The sequence below is a fragment of the Ceratotherium simum genome, unplaced genomic scaffold (assembly GCF_057802395.1).
Source record: "Ceratotherium simum simum isolate JZ-2026a unplaced genomic scaffold, ASM5780239v1 HiC_scaffold_43, whole genome shotgun sequence".
NCBI classification, from domain to species: Eukaryota; Metazoa; Chordata; class Mammalia; order Perissodactyla; family Rhinocerotidae; genus Ceratotherium; species Ceratotherium simum.
The window spans coordinates 1,572,933-1,592,928 of NW_028261259.1; the positions used below are offsets into that span (position 1 = coordinate 1,572,933).

The 19,996-nt window shown below is 47.3% G+C and overlaps 1 protein-coding gene across 1 annotated transcript; it reads left to right on the plus strand.

The window, feature by feature from the left end:
• Window positions 1-297: 297 nt before the first annotated feature.
• LOC147911351 (tubby-related protein 4-like) lies at window positions 298-18,575 on the plus strand. Its single transcript, XM_087428016.1, has 6 exons — window positions 298-532; window positions 7,573-7,717; window positions 11,038-11,182; window positions 12,426-12,519; window positions 15,392-15,535; window positions 17,944-18,575. Exons 1-6 carry the CDS (start codon window positions 298-300, stop codon window positions 18,573-18,575), a joined length of 1,395 nt encoding a protein of 464 aa, XP_087284142.1.
• Window positions 18,576-19,996: the final 1,421 nt, after the last annotated feature.

The window sequence follows — 19,996 nt, forward strand, 5'->3', positions numbered from 1 at the left end:
ACACATGCCCAGGCTCACCCCCACAAGATTCCAGTTCCATCGTCTGTGGTGGGATCCGGGCTGAGGTCTCTGAAAGCTGCCAGGAGGTTCTGACGTGCGCCCAGAGTTGGGAGTCATTGTTCCGCACCGCACAGTTAACCCTCCCGGAGCTGCCAGCCAGTGCTCCGCCGGGGTAATCAGTGATGTGCACGCTCTTTTCTCTCCACGTCCTGCCTCCAGCCCCCGATTCCGGACCCCAACAACATGTGCGACTTTGTCAGCTAGCCCTCGGCCGGCAACGAGCGTCTGCACTGCACCATGAAGCGCACAGAGGGCGGCCCGGAGGTGGGCGGCCCGTGCTACACGCTCCACCTGGAGAACCTGGGCGGGCTCGTGCCCGTGCTCAAGGGGCGGCGCGTCAGCCAGCTGCGGCCGGAGCTCGTCATCACGGACCCGCGGTCAGACAGCAAAGCAGGTGGGCCCCTCGCCAGGGACTGCAGACCCCTCTCGGGGGTGGGGGCGCGGACTAGTATTCCTGACTGCCCACCCAAAGGTAACGCCTATCTGTGAAAGTTTGGCTAGCGTGGAACATCCCTGAAGCTACTCCGTTTCCAAAATCCTACTGAAGTTACCGATTCCCTAAGTGGACTTTCCGACGGGTTTTTAAGAGCGTTCCGTGAGGCTCCGTGTGGCTGGGGCTGTGGGGGGAGACATCGGCTGTCATCAAGGGAGGCTGGCACGGGCCTTTTGGGAATGGTAGCCTCCTCTTTCAGCTATTTGTCAGGTATCCACTGAGGGCCTTAATGTGCTATTGAGACAGTCGAAACAGTAGTGAGATGCGTCGCTGCCCCCCAGAGCGAGTGATAGGATTAAACGTTTCAGACCTTCAGCCTGCTCCTCAGCCTCCTGCTGGGACCCTGCTTCTGCTCTCGCTAAGCCACCCTTAGCTGCTTTTTAGCTGATGACCAAGGACACTTTCTTGCTGGTCCGTAAAGATCTCGCATGACAGTCACTCCCTCCTTCTAAAGACTCTCCTATAGCAATCTTCATGACTCCCTTGCCGTGTTCAGGGTGCTCACTGCGCACCTCTCTCTGGGACCCTAGACTGTGAGCCTCCAGGGAAGGGACTTTGCTCTTTTTGTTTGTAGTCACAGTCGAGGCCTGTGGCCTCTGTCAGCAGTACCTGCCGGCTCAAACGTTCCGCCGCCTCCCTGTGAAATCTTGCCCGTCACCTAGAGCAGAGTGAGCAGCTCTCCCCTCTGTGCCCATCGCCCGTCAGTCAGTTGAGCTGCTGGTATCCCTCCGGGCACACAGTCCCTGAATCCTGAGGGCCCGGAGGGAGGGAACTGAGTCATCTTTGTACCCCCAGTGCCTGGCAAGCGCCTGACCGTGGGACAACGTGGGTTGAATTAGATTTGTTTTCATTAGTTCATACTTGTTCTCTCCACTTCCCATCTCCTGTTCCCTCTCCCGCCCTTTAGACTGGCCTCTCCCCCCATTCTGTCCCTGAAGCCGCTGCGCCGTGTAGCATCACCAGTTAGCCGAGTGTCACGTGCAATGGGCTTTTTCAACCTTGGCCTCAATTGCCCACCTCAGTATTTTACAGTCGATCCACTTGCTGTCTGCTTTTCTTTATTGGAATGCTCCGCATCTGTAGCAACATTCTGCTGTCAGTGTTACCGTGTAAAATTGAAAGCAGTGAAACTATACTTTAAAAATTGGATATTAGTCAGTTATTTCGTCTTTTGAGTCATGTGATGACCTAGTACCAAGAATAGGGAGAGCGAGAAGAATTGGAGGCTGGTAGGGAGGCAGGTGGAAAGGAGGGAGAGGGAAGATTCACAAGGAAGGAAGGCAAAGTGAGAGAAGCCAGAGAGCAGTGCACGTGAACTTAGAAGGAAGTTGCAGTTTCAGGGGAAGAGAGAAGACAGGAGCCATGGCGGTTAGAGATGACTGATGGGGGGACTTGGGAAAGGTCCTGAACCTGAGGGCGCATCGCTGGTTCTCAGCGGGTCGTTGGCTCTAAGGTTCCTCCGGTGTATGCAGTTTTATAAAACCTGTGCTCGGATTCAGTGTTGACGGGAAGTTATGTGAAGAGCTTGCTTCTGTTCCCCCGCCTCCTGCAAGGCCAATTTCCCACTGAAGAACAGGACAGAAGCAGCGGGGGCTGTGCTGTAGGGACAAGGCTGCAGCCTCCTAAGACCTTGCTTGCGTGGACCTGACCTGAGCGTCCCAGGGCCTGCTTCTCCGTAGTGGTCACACTTGTCAGCTCCTCCCAACACAGGTGGCCCGGTTGCTAACAGGCCTGTGGGGAAGGAGGTGTTGTGTTTTTATAATGAAGAGGTTGTACAGCAGAGCAGGCAGGCGGGGCGTATCGAGTGCTGCCTTGTGCACGGTCCTCGGGTCTCCTCTGGTCGTGAAGCAGCGCCGGGGCGTCTCTGCTTTCGGGGAGCTCATGATCCCTTTTGGGTGAAAGACAACTTAACACCTGAAAAGTTCAATAAAAAAGTCAAGATTTAAATACCTCGAGACAAAAATAGATGATGTGTCACAAGGCAGAACATGACTAATTGCCAACCGAGTGGTAGATGTAACCTGGTTCAGAGAGGAGAGGGTTCCTGACTTTGAGAAGCCAGGACTTGCTCATCGTGAGAAGCTGATGAGCTCTCTCAGTCCTCCATGTCGTTTCTCAGATGTGGTCCACGGGCCACCTTCCCACAGATTGCCTGGGAGACTTACTTGAATCCAGGCTCCTAGGCCTGCCCCTTAGATTGGTTCAGCATGTTGGGGGCGACGCCTAGAAATCTGCAACTTAGTGGGGGCCCCAGGGGATTGCTATGCTCTGAAGTTTTTGATCCCCTCTTGTAAATGTCCCCCAAGTAACTTAACAAATGTGTTTCTCAGAATTACCAGTGTGCGTTTTATAATACATAGCATGAATCCCAATAATTTTTGTTTAGCAAATGTTCACAAATTTTCCAAAGGAAATCTTTAGTCAGAGCTTGCTATGGACTGAATTGTGTCCCCCCCAAAATTCACATGTTAAAACGCCAATCCGCAATGTGACTGTATTTGGAGATAGAGCTTTTAAGGAAGGTGGGGTCCCAATTGGATAGGATTGATGGCCTTATAAGAAAAGGAAGAGGGAGAGCTCTCTCTTGACACGCACGCGTATACTGAGGAAAGGCCACGTGAGCACACAGCAAGGTGTGCATCCACAAGCCGAGACCCCAGCCAGGCTGGCACTCTGACCTTGGGGCCTGTCAGCCTCTATTATTGCGTGAGCCAACTCCTTATGATCTCTCTCTCTTTTTCTGTATGTGTGTGTACATGTATTTGCCTCCTATTGGTTCTGTTTCTCTGGAGAACCCTGACTAACACAGATTTTAGTACTAAGAAGTGGAGAACTACTGTAACAAATACCTATAATGTGGAAGCAACTTTGGAACTGGGTCATGGGTCGAGGCTGGAAGGGTTTTGAGGTACACATTAGAAATATGGATATTAGGGCCATGTCTGGTGAGGTCTCAGACAGAAATGAGGAACATGTTATTAGAAACTGGAGGAAGGCGATCCTTGTTGTAAAGTGGCACAGAACTTGGCTGAACTGTGTTCTAGTGTTTTGTAGAAGATAAAACTTGCAAGCAAATGAAATTGGATATTTGAGAGATTTCTAAGTAGTTTTGGAGGATTGGCTTGGTTCTTCCTAACTGCTTATAGTAAAATGAGAGAGGAGAGAGACAGACTGAAGAAGGAACTGTTAAGCAAAAAGGAACCAGAACTTGGAGATTTGGAAAGTCCTCAGCCTGTCCATACGGGCCGAGACGAAGGAAGGCTGTTGACTTCCTGGATTTGACAGGACGGGATGATGGAGCTGGTCGGCTAGGAACATGCACTATTCCTCAAGAGGGAAAAATGACCCCCAAAGCGATTCAGAGGTCATCAGGGCCACTGCCTCAATTATAGCAGGCCAGACAGCCTCCACCCGGAGCCTTGAGGACAAGACCCCAGCCCCGCAGAGCCGTGGGGACCCTCACCTCGAGCTGTGGGGTGACACTGCCACCCCAGTGGGCCTGGAGGGCAGAGTATTGAACCAAAGAGGGTTATTCTCAAGCCTTAAGGTCTAGAAATTCGCCTTACTAGGCTTTGGACTTGCCTGGGGCCCTTCCTTCTCTCCTGTGTCTCCCTTTGGGATGAGAATGTCACCCTGTGCCTGGCATGCTGCCATCTTGTGTGTTTTGGAAGCACGTAACTTGTCTGGTTTCACAGGTTCATGGCTGGAAGGGAGTTTTGCCTCAGTGTGAGTCGTATCTCGGCTCTCACCCATTTCTGATTGAGGTGATATTTAGATGAGACTCTGGATTTTAGACATTAGTGTTAATGTTGGAGTGAGTTAAGACTTTTGGGAGTGTTGGGATGGAATGAATGTATTTTATGGGAGAAGAATATGAATGAGGGGGCAACCAGGGACAGAATGTATGGACTGAATTGTGTCCACCCCACAGGTTCATATGGTGAAGCTCTAACCCCCATGTGACTGTATTTGGAGACAGAGCTTTTAGGGGGGTGATTATGGTTAAATGAAGCTGTAAGGGTGGGATCCTAATCCAGTAGGATTGGTGGCTTTGTAAGAAGAGGAAGAGAGATCTCTCTGCACACACACACACACACACACACACACACACACACACACAGGCTGAGGAAAGCCCACGTGAGGACACAGTGAGAGGGTGGCCATCTGCAGGCCAGGAGGACAGCCCTCACCAGAATCTGGCATGCTGGCACCCTGATCTCGGACTTCCAGCCTCCCAAACTGTGAGAAATAAATTTCTCTTGTTTAAGCCACCTGGTCTGTGGTATTTTTTTATGGTAGCCCAAGCAGACTAAGACAGAACTTTTATTTAAAAGCTTTGAAACTGTGCTTAAAGATTTTTTTAAAATTCTAAAAAGATACCTGATTTGGGTTGTGTGTTTTGAAAAGGCCTCAACCCAGATGAAATAAGCGTATTCTTGCAAACTGACAAAACTGGGATGTGAAGCCCCAAACAGTACAGTTCAGCCTTCTGTTCTCAAAGAGGAATCTCAGCTTATGTTTTTCTACAACTTGTATGTTTCTTCCAGAATTTTCATGATAAATTAATGACACAGAATCTCTAGAAATAAGAGGTACAGATGTCCATCACCCCCAGGCTCCCTGGGTCTTACTCTGACGTGCTGCACTGAATTTCTAGTTGTTGACGACAGGGAGCAGAGTGATGAGCCTCCAAGTGTGTAACTGTAACACTGAACAAGCAGGACTTGGGGCTTGTCTCAGAAAGCAACTCCCTTCTCACGCCGCCCCCTTTAAGTCCGTTCTATGGGGAAGTCCTTCTGCTCCTGGGCGAGTGGTTCTCAGCCCTGGCTGCTCATGGGAATCACCGGGGAGCCTTAAAAATCGACAGTCCCCGCTTCCACTCCCAGGATCCTGCTGCAGTTAGTCTGGGGTGCAGCCAGGCGGCAGGGAGAGACCTCGTTTTTCTTTCAGGAAGCATTTATCGAGTCTCTGCGTTGTTCTGGTCTCTAGAGTTACAGCAGGAGGCGAGACAGGCAACTCTCCTTCCACTAGTTGGGGAGACAGACAATAAAATAAAAGTGGTTATGAATGCTTATGCCCCCCTAAATTCATATGTTATAATCCTGATGCCCAGTGTGATGGAATTAGGAGGTGGGGCCTTTGGAGGTGATTAGGTTATGAGGACGGAGCCTTTATAATCATGAGATTATTGCCTTATAAAAGTGGCTCCAGAAAGTAGCCCCTTCTGCTATGTGAGGACACAGCAAGAAGTCAGCCGTCTGCAACCCCAAAGAGGGCCGTGACCAGAACCCCACCATGCGGGCACCCTGATCCCGGAATTCCAGCCTCCCCACTGTGAGACGTAAATTTCTATTGTTTATAAGCCATCCAGTCTGTGGTATTTTGGTATAGCAGCCCACACAGACTAAGACGTGAGTAAAGGAAAAAAGCAAAGGGTATGACATCCAGCAATTACAAAACCCCGGCATCAGCAAGTCGATCAGGAGTTGAGTGGACAATACATTACTGACTTTCCTCAGGTCGGTGAACTGGCTCTGTGCTCGTGAACACAGGGGAAGCATTCTGTGGGCTTACATGCATTTTGGAATCGTGGCCAAGCTTCCTTTGATCTAGGGCTCCTAAGTTAAATAATGTAAAGCACTGCTCGGGGCGTGTGAATTAAGCCTCTTTATTTGATGGCACTCAGATGCACACCACTCCAGCTTGCTGGATTCACGAGTCGTGCCTTCTGATTCAGGAAGTAGCTGACGAAGAGGCTGATGTAGTGACACCGATCGGGCGTCAGCCAGTCTCCTTCCAAGCAGCACGCCAAGTTGTTCTGCTCTGCCTCCAGGGTCCTCAGAGAGGCCCTGTTCACAGATGTCACCTCCACACAGATGTCACCTCCACGTGTTCAGAAACAGAGATTAGTTTGGATTACAAACTCATTCTTTCAAATGTAAACAGCCCTTTTGGATGGTAAAATCGCTCATAGTCTATAAATTATTTCATTGTGATTGAATGATGCAGCTTCTTTATTGCCTGGCAAGGCTCTTGGAGCCTTGAGGGAATGAGGCTTTTGTCAGCAAAACAAAGTGATTTTGAAGAATGAGGTACTTCCGGTGAGGGCAGACCTGGGGTGGGGCAGAGCAGGGTTTGGGTGGTGAAGGGATGTGAGGGGATGTGAGGCCGTGTGAGGAAGGCAGCAAAGGAGAAGGGGTTTTGAGGAGGATGTTAAACATGGACTTCATCTACTCTGCAGTTTTGTGATGGCCCCGTTGCTGTGTCTGTCGTCTTCTGCCTTGGGGCCTCTAATCTTCTACCTAATGGCCAACTGACAAGGTTGTTTTGAGTGGCTTCCACGCAGGCACCCTCAGGAGAACCCAAAGCTCCCAGTGAAAGTCCTGCCACACAGGTCTTCTTCCAGCCGTTGCTCGAAGCAGGCAGGCACCTCTAGCAGGTGGGATAGCCACCCCCTCCCCGCCCACAAGCATCCTTGTGGCGGTTCCAGGAGACGGTTCTGACACGCCAGGCATAAACTTCTCGGAGTCCCTGAAATGGACCTGACTCTGCCAGGTCTTGAGTCCAGAGCAGGCCCAGAACCAACAAGGGCCTTCCCCGGTCCCAGGGCAGAAGCAGGTTCTGGGGGAGTCAGTGAGTCAGCAAGCCCCTTGCCCGGCCTGGGTTCCCAGGCTGCCCGTGTGAACCCAGATGGAGCCTGGTGTGTGGTGAGGCACAATAGCGCAGCTGTTTTGTTGCCAGGTTTGGCACAGTAAACAGTGCCAGACTGTTGTACATTCCAGAGGCATTAAAATTCCACGCCCATTTGCTAACCGTAGAAGTAATGGACTACTTTTGCTTAGAAAATATAATGGCATAAAAATGTAAAAGGAAGACAATTCTCTGCTCCTTTCTGCTTCAACCTGTAGACTTCAAACGGTGGCCTATAGGGTCAGGCTGTCCTTAGTTCCTAGTAATGATCGTCGTGAGGGTCTAACTGATGTCACTTCCCTAAAATCTACTGCTTGGTATCTTACCAGATGAAATCTGTGGAAACAGCTTGATTTCTACCATGATCGACAGCTGCAACTGCTCAGACTCCAGTGACATCAAACTGAGTGATGACTGGGCTGCCAAGAAATCTCCCAAAATCTCCCGAGCTAGCAAATCACCCAAACTCCCAAGGTAATCTTGGTCTGTAGGGGCGTGCTCCCTTTTTGAGCCTCTAGAGGTGTGTCTGTGTTGTGTCTGCAGCAGAATGCCATTAACCCACACCAGAGGAGCATAGCAAGAGGCAATCCAAGTCTGTCGTCTGGAAGATCTGCCTGTGATAATGATAGCTTTCCTTTACTCTTCCCTTCAGGATAGCAAAAGATCCCCAGGAAGAAGTTTGCTGAACCCTCAGAACTTCTAGGGGTCAGCATTGGTGGTGGGTGGCAGGGGTGGCCGTAGCTTTCTGGCTTACTTGTTTTTATTTCTGGTCTGAGAAAAGTACGACAGAGATTTTACAGTGTATGTAATGTGTTGAAAGGAATGCCGAATTAAATGCCTTTGATGCTGTAATTGGAAAAAATAGTATTCTAAAAAAATTGTTTGGGGGGCCGGCCCAGTGGCATAGGGGTTAAGTTCATGTGCTCTGCTTTGGCAGCCCGGGGTTCACAGGTTCGGATCCCGGGCGCAGACCAATGTGCCGCTTGTCAAGCCATGCTGTGGTGGCGTCCCATATAAAGTGGAGGAAGATGGGCACAGATGTTAGCCCAGGGTATCTTCCTCAGCAAAAAAATAAAGAAGAGGATTGGCATCAGATGTTAGCTCAGGGCTGATCTTCTTCACAAACACAAAAAAATTTCTCTCCTAAGGGTTTGGCCTAAAGAGTGGCAAAAAGCTAAAAGCAGATGGAAGGGCCTGCAGTGTCATAGATAAAAAACCCTGCCTTGCTTGTCCTGACCCTGCCACCGAGGGCTCTGTAACCTCAGAATGTAACGTTGATCCATGACCTGGAGACCAGTTTCCTTGTCTATGAAGTTAAAGGGTGGAGCAGATCTTCGCTAAGATCCTTCTAGCTCTAAAATTCTTGATGCTGTGTGAAATGAAGGTCTAATGTACGTGCAGATACGTACCTGCCCAGATTGTAAACACATAATGCATCGTGCAATTGGTAAACCAGTGTATTCACCACCCAGTTGAAGATAAAGAATATTTCCATCATCCCGGAAAGTTCCCTTGTACTTTTTCCCATTCGATACCCACTCCCTAGAGTAATCACTGTTCTAACTTCTGTCAGCATAGATTAGTTTTGCTTCCTCTTGAGCTTCATATAAATGGTGTCAAACCACATGTCCTATTTTCTTATTTGGCTTTTTTTAATCAACATAATGACTGTGAGACTCATTCATGTTGTTGCGTGTATCAACAGTTTTTCTTTTTTGCTCTGTGGAATTCCATTGTAATGAATATACTAGAATTTGTTTATTCCGTTTACCAATTGAATATTTGGTAGTTTCCAGTTTGGGGCTATCATGAATAAAACCATTGTAGACATTCTTCTACAAGACTTTCTATGGACGTATGCGCTCGTTTATCTCAGGCATATGCTTAGGAGTGCGTTGTAGGGCCACGGGGTAGACGTATGTTCAACTTTATTGGAAACTGCCAAACAGTATTCCAAGGTGCCTGTTGTACCATTTTAAATTCCCACCAGCAGTATATGAGAGTTCTAGCTGCTTCCATCCTCACCTACAGAGTATTGTCATTTTTTAAAAATAATTTTATCCATTCTGGTAGGTGTATAGTGGTATCTCATGGTAGTTTAATCCTAATATCTTCAATGATTGATGATGCTAAACAGCTTTTTATGTTTATTGGCCATTTGGATATCTTCTTTTGTGAAGTGTCTGTTCAAGTCTTTTGCACCTTTTTTTTTTGTGAGGAAGACCAGCCCTGAGCTAACATCCGATGCCAATCCTCCTCTTTTTGCTGAGGAAGACTGGCCCTGGGCTAACATCCATGCCCATCTTCCTCTGGTTCATATGGGACGCCGCCACAGCATGGCTTCATAAGCAATGCGTCGGTCCACACCTGGGATCCAAACCTTTGAACCCCGGGCCACCAAAGCGGAGCACGTGAACTTAACCACTACACCACTGGGCCAGCCCCTTGCCCATTTTTTATTGAGTTGTTTTTCTCTTATTTAGAGTTGTAGGAGTTTTCATGTATTCTGGCTACGAGTCCTTTAGCAGATATATGGATTGCTGTATAGTCTAACGTGAATTTCTTCTTTTATGATTAGCACTTTTCGTGTGCTGTTTAGGAAATGCTTTTGTCCTGTTTTGTCTACCCTAAGATCATGAGACATTCTTCTGTTCTCTTCTACAAGCTTTATAGTTTTAGCCTTCACACTTAAATCTCGGATTAATTTTACACCTCAGATTAATTTTTGTGTATAGTGTGAGTTAGGGGTAAACGTGCATTTTTTTCCCATATAGATATCCAGATATCCAGCAATCTGTTCGATTTATTTTTTTCATCTTTATTCTAGGCTTGTTAAAATTGCAAATAAAATTATGAACTTTTCTACACTTCTACAGTGTTTTGGCTTTTCCCATTGCTTAAGGAGAAGAGGACATTTAATACATAAGCAACCAAATCTTTCACCTGTAAATGTCCCTGGAAAGCTCCCGGATGTTGCGGTCTCTGGAGCTGGTCCTCTTTGCTTCCGTCTTTCTCAGTGTTGAGTGCCCCTACGCAGCAGCCAGGCCAGTTGTCCTCGCTCAGAGCTTTAACCAGCTCGGGCCCCCTGTCCTCCCACACTTCGGGAGCCCTAGGTGTCTTATCAAGCTCTCAAGCAGTATCTGTGAGTCTTAATGCTTTTCTTTCAGGGAATGTCATCAACCTTACCATATTCACTTTTATAACACTCTCTTTGGGGTAGACTGGCATTAAACACGTGTGTCCCCATGTTATAAACAAAGGAACTGAGGACCAGAGATATAACATAGGATCAAAAGGCAGCAGAAAAACTTAGATCCACTGATTTGATGTCAATATTGCAGGGGGGAGATGCTAGGTAAGTCTGTTGACATCCCAGCACTGTGTTAGGAACTATAAAGCCATTGTGGACTTAGGTGAGAAACGCCTCTTCCACCCGCCACTTTCCTCAGGACGAATTTTGCAGACCCCTGGCAGAAGACATGTGGACGATTCCAAACTTACTATTAGTCAGTAGAAAGTTTTCAGTAGAAAGTTAATTCTCTGAGGTTCTTTACAAATGAATCACTCGATTGAACCTCACTATATTGTTGAATATATATCATTCGATATGCAGTTCTGTCCTTATTTCCTCGTGTTCATAAGGCAGAAGCAGGCGGGCGGGGCCTGGGTAAATTAAGGGACCTGGCCCCTGGGAGTGGCACATCCACGGTGACTGGTGGACAGTGAAGCGAGTGCCAGGAGTGCAGGCGCCGTCCCCACCGGGGCGCCTGACCCTCGGGGCCTTGCCTCCGCAGGATCAACATTGAGGCTCGGAAGTCCCCCAAGCTGTCCTGGGCGGCGCAGGAGATCTCCAGGTCTCCAGGGTTGCCGATGCGCAAGCCCTCCATTGGCTCCCCCAGCCTGACGCGAAGAGAGTTTCCCTTTGAAGACATCACTCAGGTAGTGTCGGCTTTCGGGTGGTCCCCCGATCCAACGCTCCGCTCCCCTCCTCAGTGTGTGCTTGATGGCCGCTGAACCCTCGGTCCCCCCTCTCCGTGCCTGTCACTGCAGTTGCAGACACAGGCGTAGAGAACTAGAGCCTGTCTGCCCTCCTCCACGCCCCGTCACCTCCACATCCCGAGGGACCTCCTTCCCACCTCGGGCATCCCCCTGTTGCCACAGGAATCTCCTCACAGGTAGCTCTGGTTGAGACACAGCCACACTTCTCACCTCTGCTCCCTCAAGCCGCTTCTGAGCCTTCAGTGACTCCAGTGTCGGCAGGAGCCAATCCCTGGTCACAGCCCCACTGCCTGGCCTGGCCTGTCCTTCCCTCCTGTCCTCCTCGACGCCCCCTCCTCTCCAGGTGCCAGAGCCACACTGTTGACTCACCTCTTCCCGCCTTTGTGCCTTTGCCCTGCCTGGGTAACCCGCTCCATCTCCTCACCCTCCTTTCTGCCCACGTGCTTCCAGATAGAACTTCCCCTCTGTCGTGAAGGCCTCCTCCCCTGGCTCAGCCACAGTAATCCCAGAGCATCTTGTTTGTAACTCCCTTAGGACATTTCTCAGTCACTTCCTTGTATATAAATAATTACAGGCCTTCTCTCCTCCATTAGGTTCTAAGCTCTTTGAGGAGCTGTATTTTATTCATTTTTATTATTGCCCTTCCACACACACACACACACACACACACACACACACACACACTCATGCATGGTTTGGGCATAGTGATAACTTCTTAAATTTTTAAAAATTTGATTGAATAAGAAACAGATAATTGGGTAGTTTTGGGATATACTGGGATCAGTGCAGCTGATGTTTCCAGGAGAAATATCAAGGATGAAAATGGGTTCAGAGCCAGGTGCTCTCTCTGGTTCAGTGACTGGGAGGAAGGATAGGTAAAGAAAAAAGTGCCCAAGTCACTTTTGTGCCTTTTTAACCTACACACATGTGGACACACCGGGACACACCCGCCCCCACTCCCAACCTGAGAATGACAGCTCGCTGAGCCACCACTTGCAAATGGGCGCCTGACATGCTGTAGGCAGCTTCTGGTCTTAAAAACAGTGGAATGACAGAGAGCGAATATTTCTGGCAGTGCCCACGTGTGGCTTTTTAAGCAAAAAGTGTTAACATCCTTACTTCTTGAGTGATCAATAGAAAATATGGAAATAGATTGTGATTTTTCTCCTTTTTTTCCCCACAGCACAACTATCGTGCTCAGGTCACGTCTAATATCTGGGGAACCAAATTTAAGATTGTGGGCGTGGCTGCTGTCCTGCCAGCCAAGCTCGGTGCAGGTAAAAACTGCGTCCTGTCCTCTGCCCACTGTCCCGGTTGGAACTCAGGCTGAACAAGCAATTTCAACCTTTGGTGGCCTAATGTAGAAAATGAGCTCTTATGACACCAAAAGATGAGCATGTATTTTACCTGCAAAGTTTGACTCTAGCCACTCTGATTTCACAAAAATTAGAATTATCACTCAAATAGTTTTTTGGCCAGTGGTGTTTTCGTTTTTTTATACAAGCCCTGACTTACAAAAATGACAAAATAGCCGAAGTCTCTATCAAAGCTCTTATAGGCTTCTGGTCACTTTGATTTCTGGCCTTTTACTGTGGACAGATTTTGGTACCAGTGTCTTTAGGTTCTTGAGTCAGAAGAAACTCCTGAAGAAAGTCAAGAAGAAAGTGTTCAAGACCTTAAGAAGAAGTTGGCTGACTGTTAGTACAGTTCTTAGTGGTAAATCTTTTTGGATTTCATTTCTAAGTACCAGATAAATATCCTCTCCATGAGAAGTTTGAGACAACGAGGAAAATGGAACCCAGGGAGAACCAGGCTGGGCAGAACCCAGAATTTGCCTTCTCTTCTGTATCTGCTTGAATGACTGACGTGTCATATTTACTAGGGGACCGTGAAGAAGTGAAATGACAGAAGGTCCTTTTCAAAGCAGCTTCATCCTAATGGCCACATCCCTGTGTGGGCTAAGGGCCTGTGTTGTCCCCCACCTTGCTACGTTGTCTGATCATCTAACACGCACACGTCTCTCTAGAAGTCCAGCTTAGCCAGTGGGGTTCACCAGTGGCTGGTGGCCCCATCTTGAATGTGGTCTGTGTAACCTACCAAAAATAGTTTCTGAAAAATTCTGGATCTGCCCATTAGAGTTGTTTCAGACACAGTTAGATCCTTTAAAACAAATAATTCTTGCAAAGCAGATGTTAAAAAGACCTGTTGCTGTGTATGCATCTTCAGAGACATTAAATGGTGCTGCATTTGGATTTTTCATTTTGAGGTTTCTCAGCTCAAAGGAAAAAAAGAATAAAAGTAAAACATAAAACTGACTTAGGAAATAACAATAGACAATCCATTCACATAATGGAAAGAAATCTCTCATGTTTTCAACAGCCAGGAAACCCTCTCATGACCACAAAAGCCTGTTCTTCAGTAATTCAGCAGCACCCTCATGATATGTATGGTGATTCTAATAACCACTGTGTGAGAGGCATGGTTACCCCACACCTGTAATCTGAGAATTTAGCCATCTGCCTACAGCAAATGTTGAAAAAAGGAATGGACGTGCACCTATGCTCAACGGGTCTTCTCATTCTGCCCTTAGTTCTTGGATGTTGAGTAGATCCATAAAGAAGTCAAGGAGGACCTTAAGATGGGAGGGCCTGTGTTAGGAATCTCAGTGCCCAAGACAAAAGCTTGGTGTGTGACTGCGGTGAAATCATTGTCCTAATCGTTGACCTTTTTAAAAAGCATTTTCGTTTGTCAAGCTAAAAGAATTTTCCACATGATTCTACTAGAGAGAAGAAATTAACTCTTGGATTCTAGAGGGTTTGTTACATATGGCGCCCTATTAAATAATCTTTGACACTCTGTTAGATTCAAAAAGTGAGTGCTGTTGGATATTTTATATTGAATAATTGGATAATTACATTGAATAATTTGTTTCCTTCAATTAGAATGATCAGGCTCATGAAATTTTTGAGTTTTTAATTTTTTGCATTTCTTAATTTTAAAAATGTGGAATAAATTCAAAATTCAAAAGATTTAAAAGAATATACAGTAAAAATCTTTCTTATCCTCACCCCCAACCACCTAGTTTTTTTCCCTGGAGGCAACTGATATTATTTTTTAAATCCCTCCTGAGATTTTTAATTTTACATCCTTTTGTCAATCTGAACGACAAAGAATAGCACTTTAATGCATTAATTCTTAAGCTATATGGAACCATCCAGAATTTTTGAGACAAAATTCAAACTCTCTTTTGTGGGCAAGAGAGATGAAAACATGAATAAGACCTGTAATAACCCCTGGATTGGAAAAGTCGTCTCAGCCCACTCAAGTCCAAGCAGCAGCCTTACGAAGGTGCTTCAGAGAAGAAGGCCTGGAGCTGTGGGAATGCTGGCCAGTCAGCCACCAGGCTGTGAGGTGACAGCCTCGCAGGTAGAACTTGGCTCATCTTAATAAAAAATAAGAATAATTGAAGAACCTCTACATATCTCACAGCAAAGAGTATTAAACATAAGAGAAAGTTGACGGGACAATTTCATCCTGATTGTAACCTATTGTGAAACTTAAATTCAGATTCATTATTTTTCAACTTGTTTTGTCTTCTCTAAATATTTTAGTTGCAGTCTAGGCCTTCTCTTAAATGTCCCTGTTAATGAAATTAAATCTTAGCATTTAAAGAAACTGTGTGGAAGTTCTCCGCGATTCTGTATCCTGAGCATGAAACTGGAAGTCAGGAAGCCCAGAATCCAGTCCCGAATACAGCCCGAGTGTCATTCCTGCTCACCGCGTAGCTGCCCTCCAGTAGCTGCCTGACTGCCCCGAGCTTGGCTCTCTGGTTATCACAACTGTTTCCACCAAGTTATCCTTGTGATTGCAAATGGGATTTTTAAAAAATACATTTGTCATAACCCAGCTCATTCTAAAAAAGAATTTGTCTAAGATAGGTTTTTAATCCTGGGCTAGACTGAGAATTTGTTGTTCCCGAATCCAGTCCGTGGCCGGGGTGGCCAGTCGTGCGCCAGGGGAGGTGGAGAGCTGCTCTCAGAGTCTCCGGCCTTGCCCACACAGGTCACCCCATGTCTCTTCCCGTGACTGTTGATGCCTTGGCTCTCCTCTGGCTTGTCTCTATTAACCGTGCTTTCCTCCTCCCACCAGTAATCTATAAAACCAGCCTCCTGCATCTCCAGCCGCGGCAGATGACCATCTATCTCCCAGAGATCCGGAAGATTTCCATGGAGTATGTTAATTTACCTGTCTTCAACCCGAATGTTGTCAGTGAAGATGAGGATGATTTACCAGGTGTGTTCACACATCAACTGGTTTGTCACGAGCCCTCTGTTAGTGGGTCGTGACGGGGACAGAGTGGTAAGCAGTCAAGAATGCCAACATGTCAGTCCGTGCCTGCTGCCTCAGTTTGGAAAAGGTACAACTTCCTCAGTAAGGTTGGTGGGTGTGGTGGCGTGTCACTGGAGAAAGGTCACCTACTGTCACTGGTTTGGGGAGGAGGGGAGCTACCAGAGCAAGGACGATGAGGTGGCCGTGATGGCTCATGATCACAGAGCACTTCTACCATCTCACTTTATCCTCTCGGTAGTCCTCTTAGTCATATGCCCAGATAGGGAAGTTAACAGGACTCATCAGGACTCAGTCAAGTCAGGACTGAAACCCAGTCTCACTGACCCCAGGCTAGCCCTCATCCTTTCAATCCCTGCTTAGAGAATGGCATCTCCCTGTGGTGCCACAGAGCCCAGTTTCTCAAACCTGCCCCACCTCCGGGGCGGAACGTCTCTCTCCTAATGTGCAGAGCGTGTGTCAGTGCATAGAGGCCAGGTCTGAGTTCAAGGTCAAAGCTGGTATAAGTTTTTAAAATCTCAACTTACAAATGTTCAGATCCATAGCATCTTAATTTAAGTCTTTTCTACCGGGGGGATCCTATTTTGATTATTAGAATGATTTCTAAGTAGTCCACCAATTATTTATATGTAACTATTCTCAAAAAAGTCCACCTGCAATTTTATAAATATAGAGGCTCCTCTACTTAGAACCAAGCAAGGTTCTGAAAGCCTCTGGCTTCTGAGCCAGAGGAACTGTACACGGCCACTGACTCCTCCTGTATCTGGTCGTTCTCAAACGAGGGGCTCTGGACCTCACCGTGGGATGGGGAGGGACACGCGTCCCAACTCGGGCTCTGAACTTGGGGGTGTTGTTGACCTTCCCTCAGCCAGATTTCTGCGTGTAAAATTATTCTACTGTACTTCCTGACAGTAGCCGTCTTTGGTTCTCTGATAGGTATACTTTCTCCTCATGGGTGGAGCAGATGTTCTGGACTAATGGGCGAGGTTTTGCAACCGCATAAACCTGCAGTTTGGTGAAACCTCACACATGAGCTTTATAGCAGCTCTCCTGCTATTTCAGAACCTTAGATTTAGAAGTGGCTTTCACACTTTCCCCTTAACGCCCTCCGTTCTCCCGGAATGTGGCTAATCTAGCTCTCTCGTGCTCAGCTGTTGCTGCTGTTGTCGACACTGTCTGTGGTTCCCAGAGAAAGGAGGAATGATTTGTCTCAGGGCTTACACATACTGCTGGTGACGCAACAGAGAGACTCTCCTTCGGCGGGGAAGACGCCTGCCCTCAGTACTCCATACAGAGGAGAGAGCATCTGGAAGAGGGATCTGAACAGGAATCATAGAAAACTTGAGACAGGACCTAGATTCTTGCAGCCAGGGGACAGTCACATCTCAGTGGAGGACCCCAGGGAAGGGGGATGAGTCTGTCACAGGCATGAAGGGTGGGCTTAGCTTTTGATGGACTACTGGCTTCTCTCTGTAGTTCTGGTGAAAGGTCAGCCAGCCTGTGCAATTTCCTGTTAATGCCTGTTTCCTGCGCACGTGCTCATAGTCACGTGGCACTTAGGCCCAGATGAGCAGACCTCCAGTGCTCTGTGGGCTCTTTAGAAAGGGCAGTACTGAACAGTGGCACTGAGCCCCTGCGTGTGGTCTGCAGATGATTGCTCAAACGCACACTCCATTAAACTCCTCCTGTGTGCAAATAGGGTGGCTTTACAGGGTTTTAATCAGTGTGGCTCTAACTTATATACTGTTTGAAATGCTAAAAAGCAGTTAAGTTAGGAAATGATCCTTCCCCTCATATGCAGATCTGCCAGAGGATTCTTCTCATTGGTTTCTCTACTGCATTTTACATGGTTCTATTTACAGAAAATTAATTTACGTACAAATTTCAGATACACATCTGCCCCATGACACTTCCCACACTAACCAATCCAAAACCCTGGATAAACCTACTCAGAAGCCTAGGCATCGAGTCCTCAGTGGAGTTTCATACTGTACCACTGCCCTCCTCTTGCATAAGAATGGGCCGTTTTATGACCATCATGAGTAAAAAGTGTCCTTAAACATTTATTTGCCATGGTACCATTCAGACACGTGGCACCACACTCAGAAGGTTCAGAAGTATTCATTGAAATGCTCTGACAATGCCCTTAGCTCCAGAGCCCACCGATTGCCAGTGTCCTTCCAGAAACATCAGAGAAGCTTTGTGTAACTTGAAGGAAGGGTCCAGCTTTCCCCACGCAAAGGCATCTGTCTGTAGGAATTACAGTTTATACGTAAAAGGCCTAGATGAGTTGCTTATTCTGACCCAGTTTCATGGCACTGTTTTGTAAGCAGTTGGTTTTTCTAATCTTCCAGTGACGGGAGCCTCTGGCGTGCCTGAGAACAACCCACCGTGTACCGTGAACATCCCCATCGCGCCCATCCACAGCTCAGCTCAAGCCATGTCCCCCACGCAGAGCATAGGACTGGTGCAGTCCCTGCTGGCCAATCAGAACGTGCAGCTGGACGTCCTGACCAATCAGACCACGGCCGTGGGGGCAGCTGAGCACGCAAGTGACAGTGCCAACCCATACGCAATCTCCGACCACTACACCAACCCCGGACAGGTGATCTTCGGAGGTGTGGAGATGGGCCGCATCATTCCGAAGCCCCCTCAGCTGTCCCTGCCGCCGCCAGCACAGGGGGCCATCCAGCTGTCGGTGGTGGACCACGGAGACCAAGACCACGAGCACCTGCAGAAGCCAGCCAAGGCCCTGCGGCCGGTGCCGCAGCTGGCCGCCGAGGGGGACGCCGTGGTGTTCAGTGCCCTCCAGGAGGTCCAGGTGGCGAAGATGAACCCCCCACCGCCCTACCCAGGAACCATCCCCGCCGCCCCCACCACGGCAGCGCTGCCGCCCCCGCTGCCGCCCCCACAGCCCCCGGTGGACGTGTGCTTGAAGAAGGGCGACTTCTCGCTGTACATCCTCTTCGGAGGATGTTTACATTGAAGACTCCACTAGTTTTATAATATGTCACAATTCCGTAGGCTCAGTGACTCAGTATGATTGACTTCGGGAGAAGGTAGGAGACAGAAGTGGCGAGATCCCGGTGTGCGGTGGGGTAGCGATTTTCTCAGCTACCGCGGTGGCTAGTCACTGGATGCCCACCAGCTGAGAAGTAGCCTTTATTCCCCCACCCCTTTTATTGTTTAATCTGGAAAATGCAGCAGTGGACATTTTCTCTCCCGTGAGATGACACTGTTCTACCCTTTCTAAAAAGGCTGACGATACCAATTGAAAGCCCTCCTTTCCTCTTCTTGGCTACATTGAAATGCAATTGACTAGAAATGGTTTCCTCTAGATTAGAAATGTAACAAAAAAATTTTAAGCATTTGCCAGGGTATTAAGAGAGAGAGTTATAGTCAGCTCTTTGAGAAAAGTCTCACAATCTTCTCTAGGGAAAAAAAAAGTTGTTTAGTAACCGTACAGACGGTTTACTGAGGAAATAAACCACTGGGAGAACGTGGTTAAATTATGGGACCTTAGGTAGTTGGTTGACTACTCATTGTTAATTGCGCCAAAAAAAAAAAGTCCACTGAGATGGTCTTCTGCCACCCCCCCCCCCAGGGGACGCCTTGGGCGGCATTCAGCTCTGAGAACAAGCCCCAGTTCCTCTTTTTCAGTTATTCACATCTGTAATGTTGTTTAGGTAGGGCAGGAGCACAAGAACTGTCTACTAGCTTAGGGTCCTAAATTTGGATTTTGTTTGGAAACAGACAAGTGGAAGATACTGCAGAAAAGTATTTTCAAAATAATTTTTTTTTAATTCCCTGTTTGGGTTTAAAAGACACTGGCCCTTTCCTTTCCCAGAGCAAGATGGTATCGCTCACCGTTCTCTCCAGACTGCGAAGAAACAAATGAGGTTTTAAATACGGTGAAGACCATCTTCCAGCTAATACCAGAGTTTCCCATTTTATATTTTAAAATATTGAACCTGATTCTTTGGTGGGTAAATTCTGCCAGAAAGAATTTAGCAGTGTATTCAGAATTATATAATTATTTTATGAGTTTCTGTAGCTTGTTACGATGTTTCATTGCTTATTATTAGTTGTGCAATAATGGTTATAGCCTATTTCTAAAATAATTTAAATGCAATTCCCCTGTTTTATTGTCCAAAAGATAATTATTTATCTTGCTTTAATAGTGTTCTCAGGAATTATTTTGTTACTATGTATTGGTGAGTTATGCCCATTTTATTATTTATTTAGAAAAAGAGTATGTTTGTAATGACTTATTTGGTAGCAGTATATTTTGCTGCAAGAAATAAAGAGGATATGGTAAAAGGTTTTTTTGCTGGACAATTTATAACTTTTTCTAATTGGGAAAAAAAATCCTATTAATCCTTTAAAAGTAACTCTTTTTTTGCATTT

Coding starts and splice junctions, on each gene's coding strand:
- LOC147911351 (XM_087428016.1), top strand. CDS start 298: ATGAAGCGCACAGAGGGCGGCCCGGAGGTGGGCGGCCCGTGCTACACG. Junction 533..7,572: donor TCCTGACTGCCCACCCAAAG/GTAACGCCTATC, acceptor GTATCTTACCAG/ATGAAATCTGTGGAAACAGC. Junction 11,183..12,425: donor CCTTTGAAGACATCACTCAG/GTAGTGTCGGCT, acceptor TTTTCCCCACAG/CACAACTATCGTGCTCAGGT.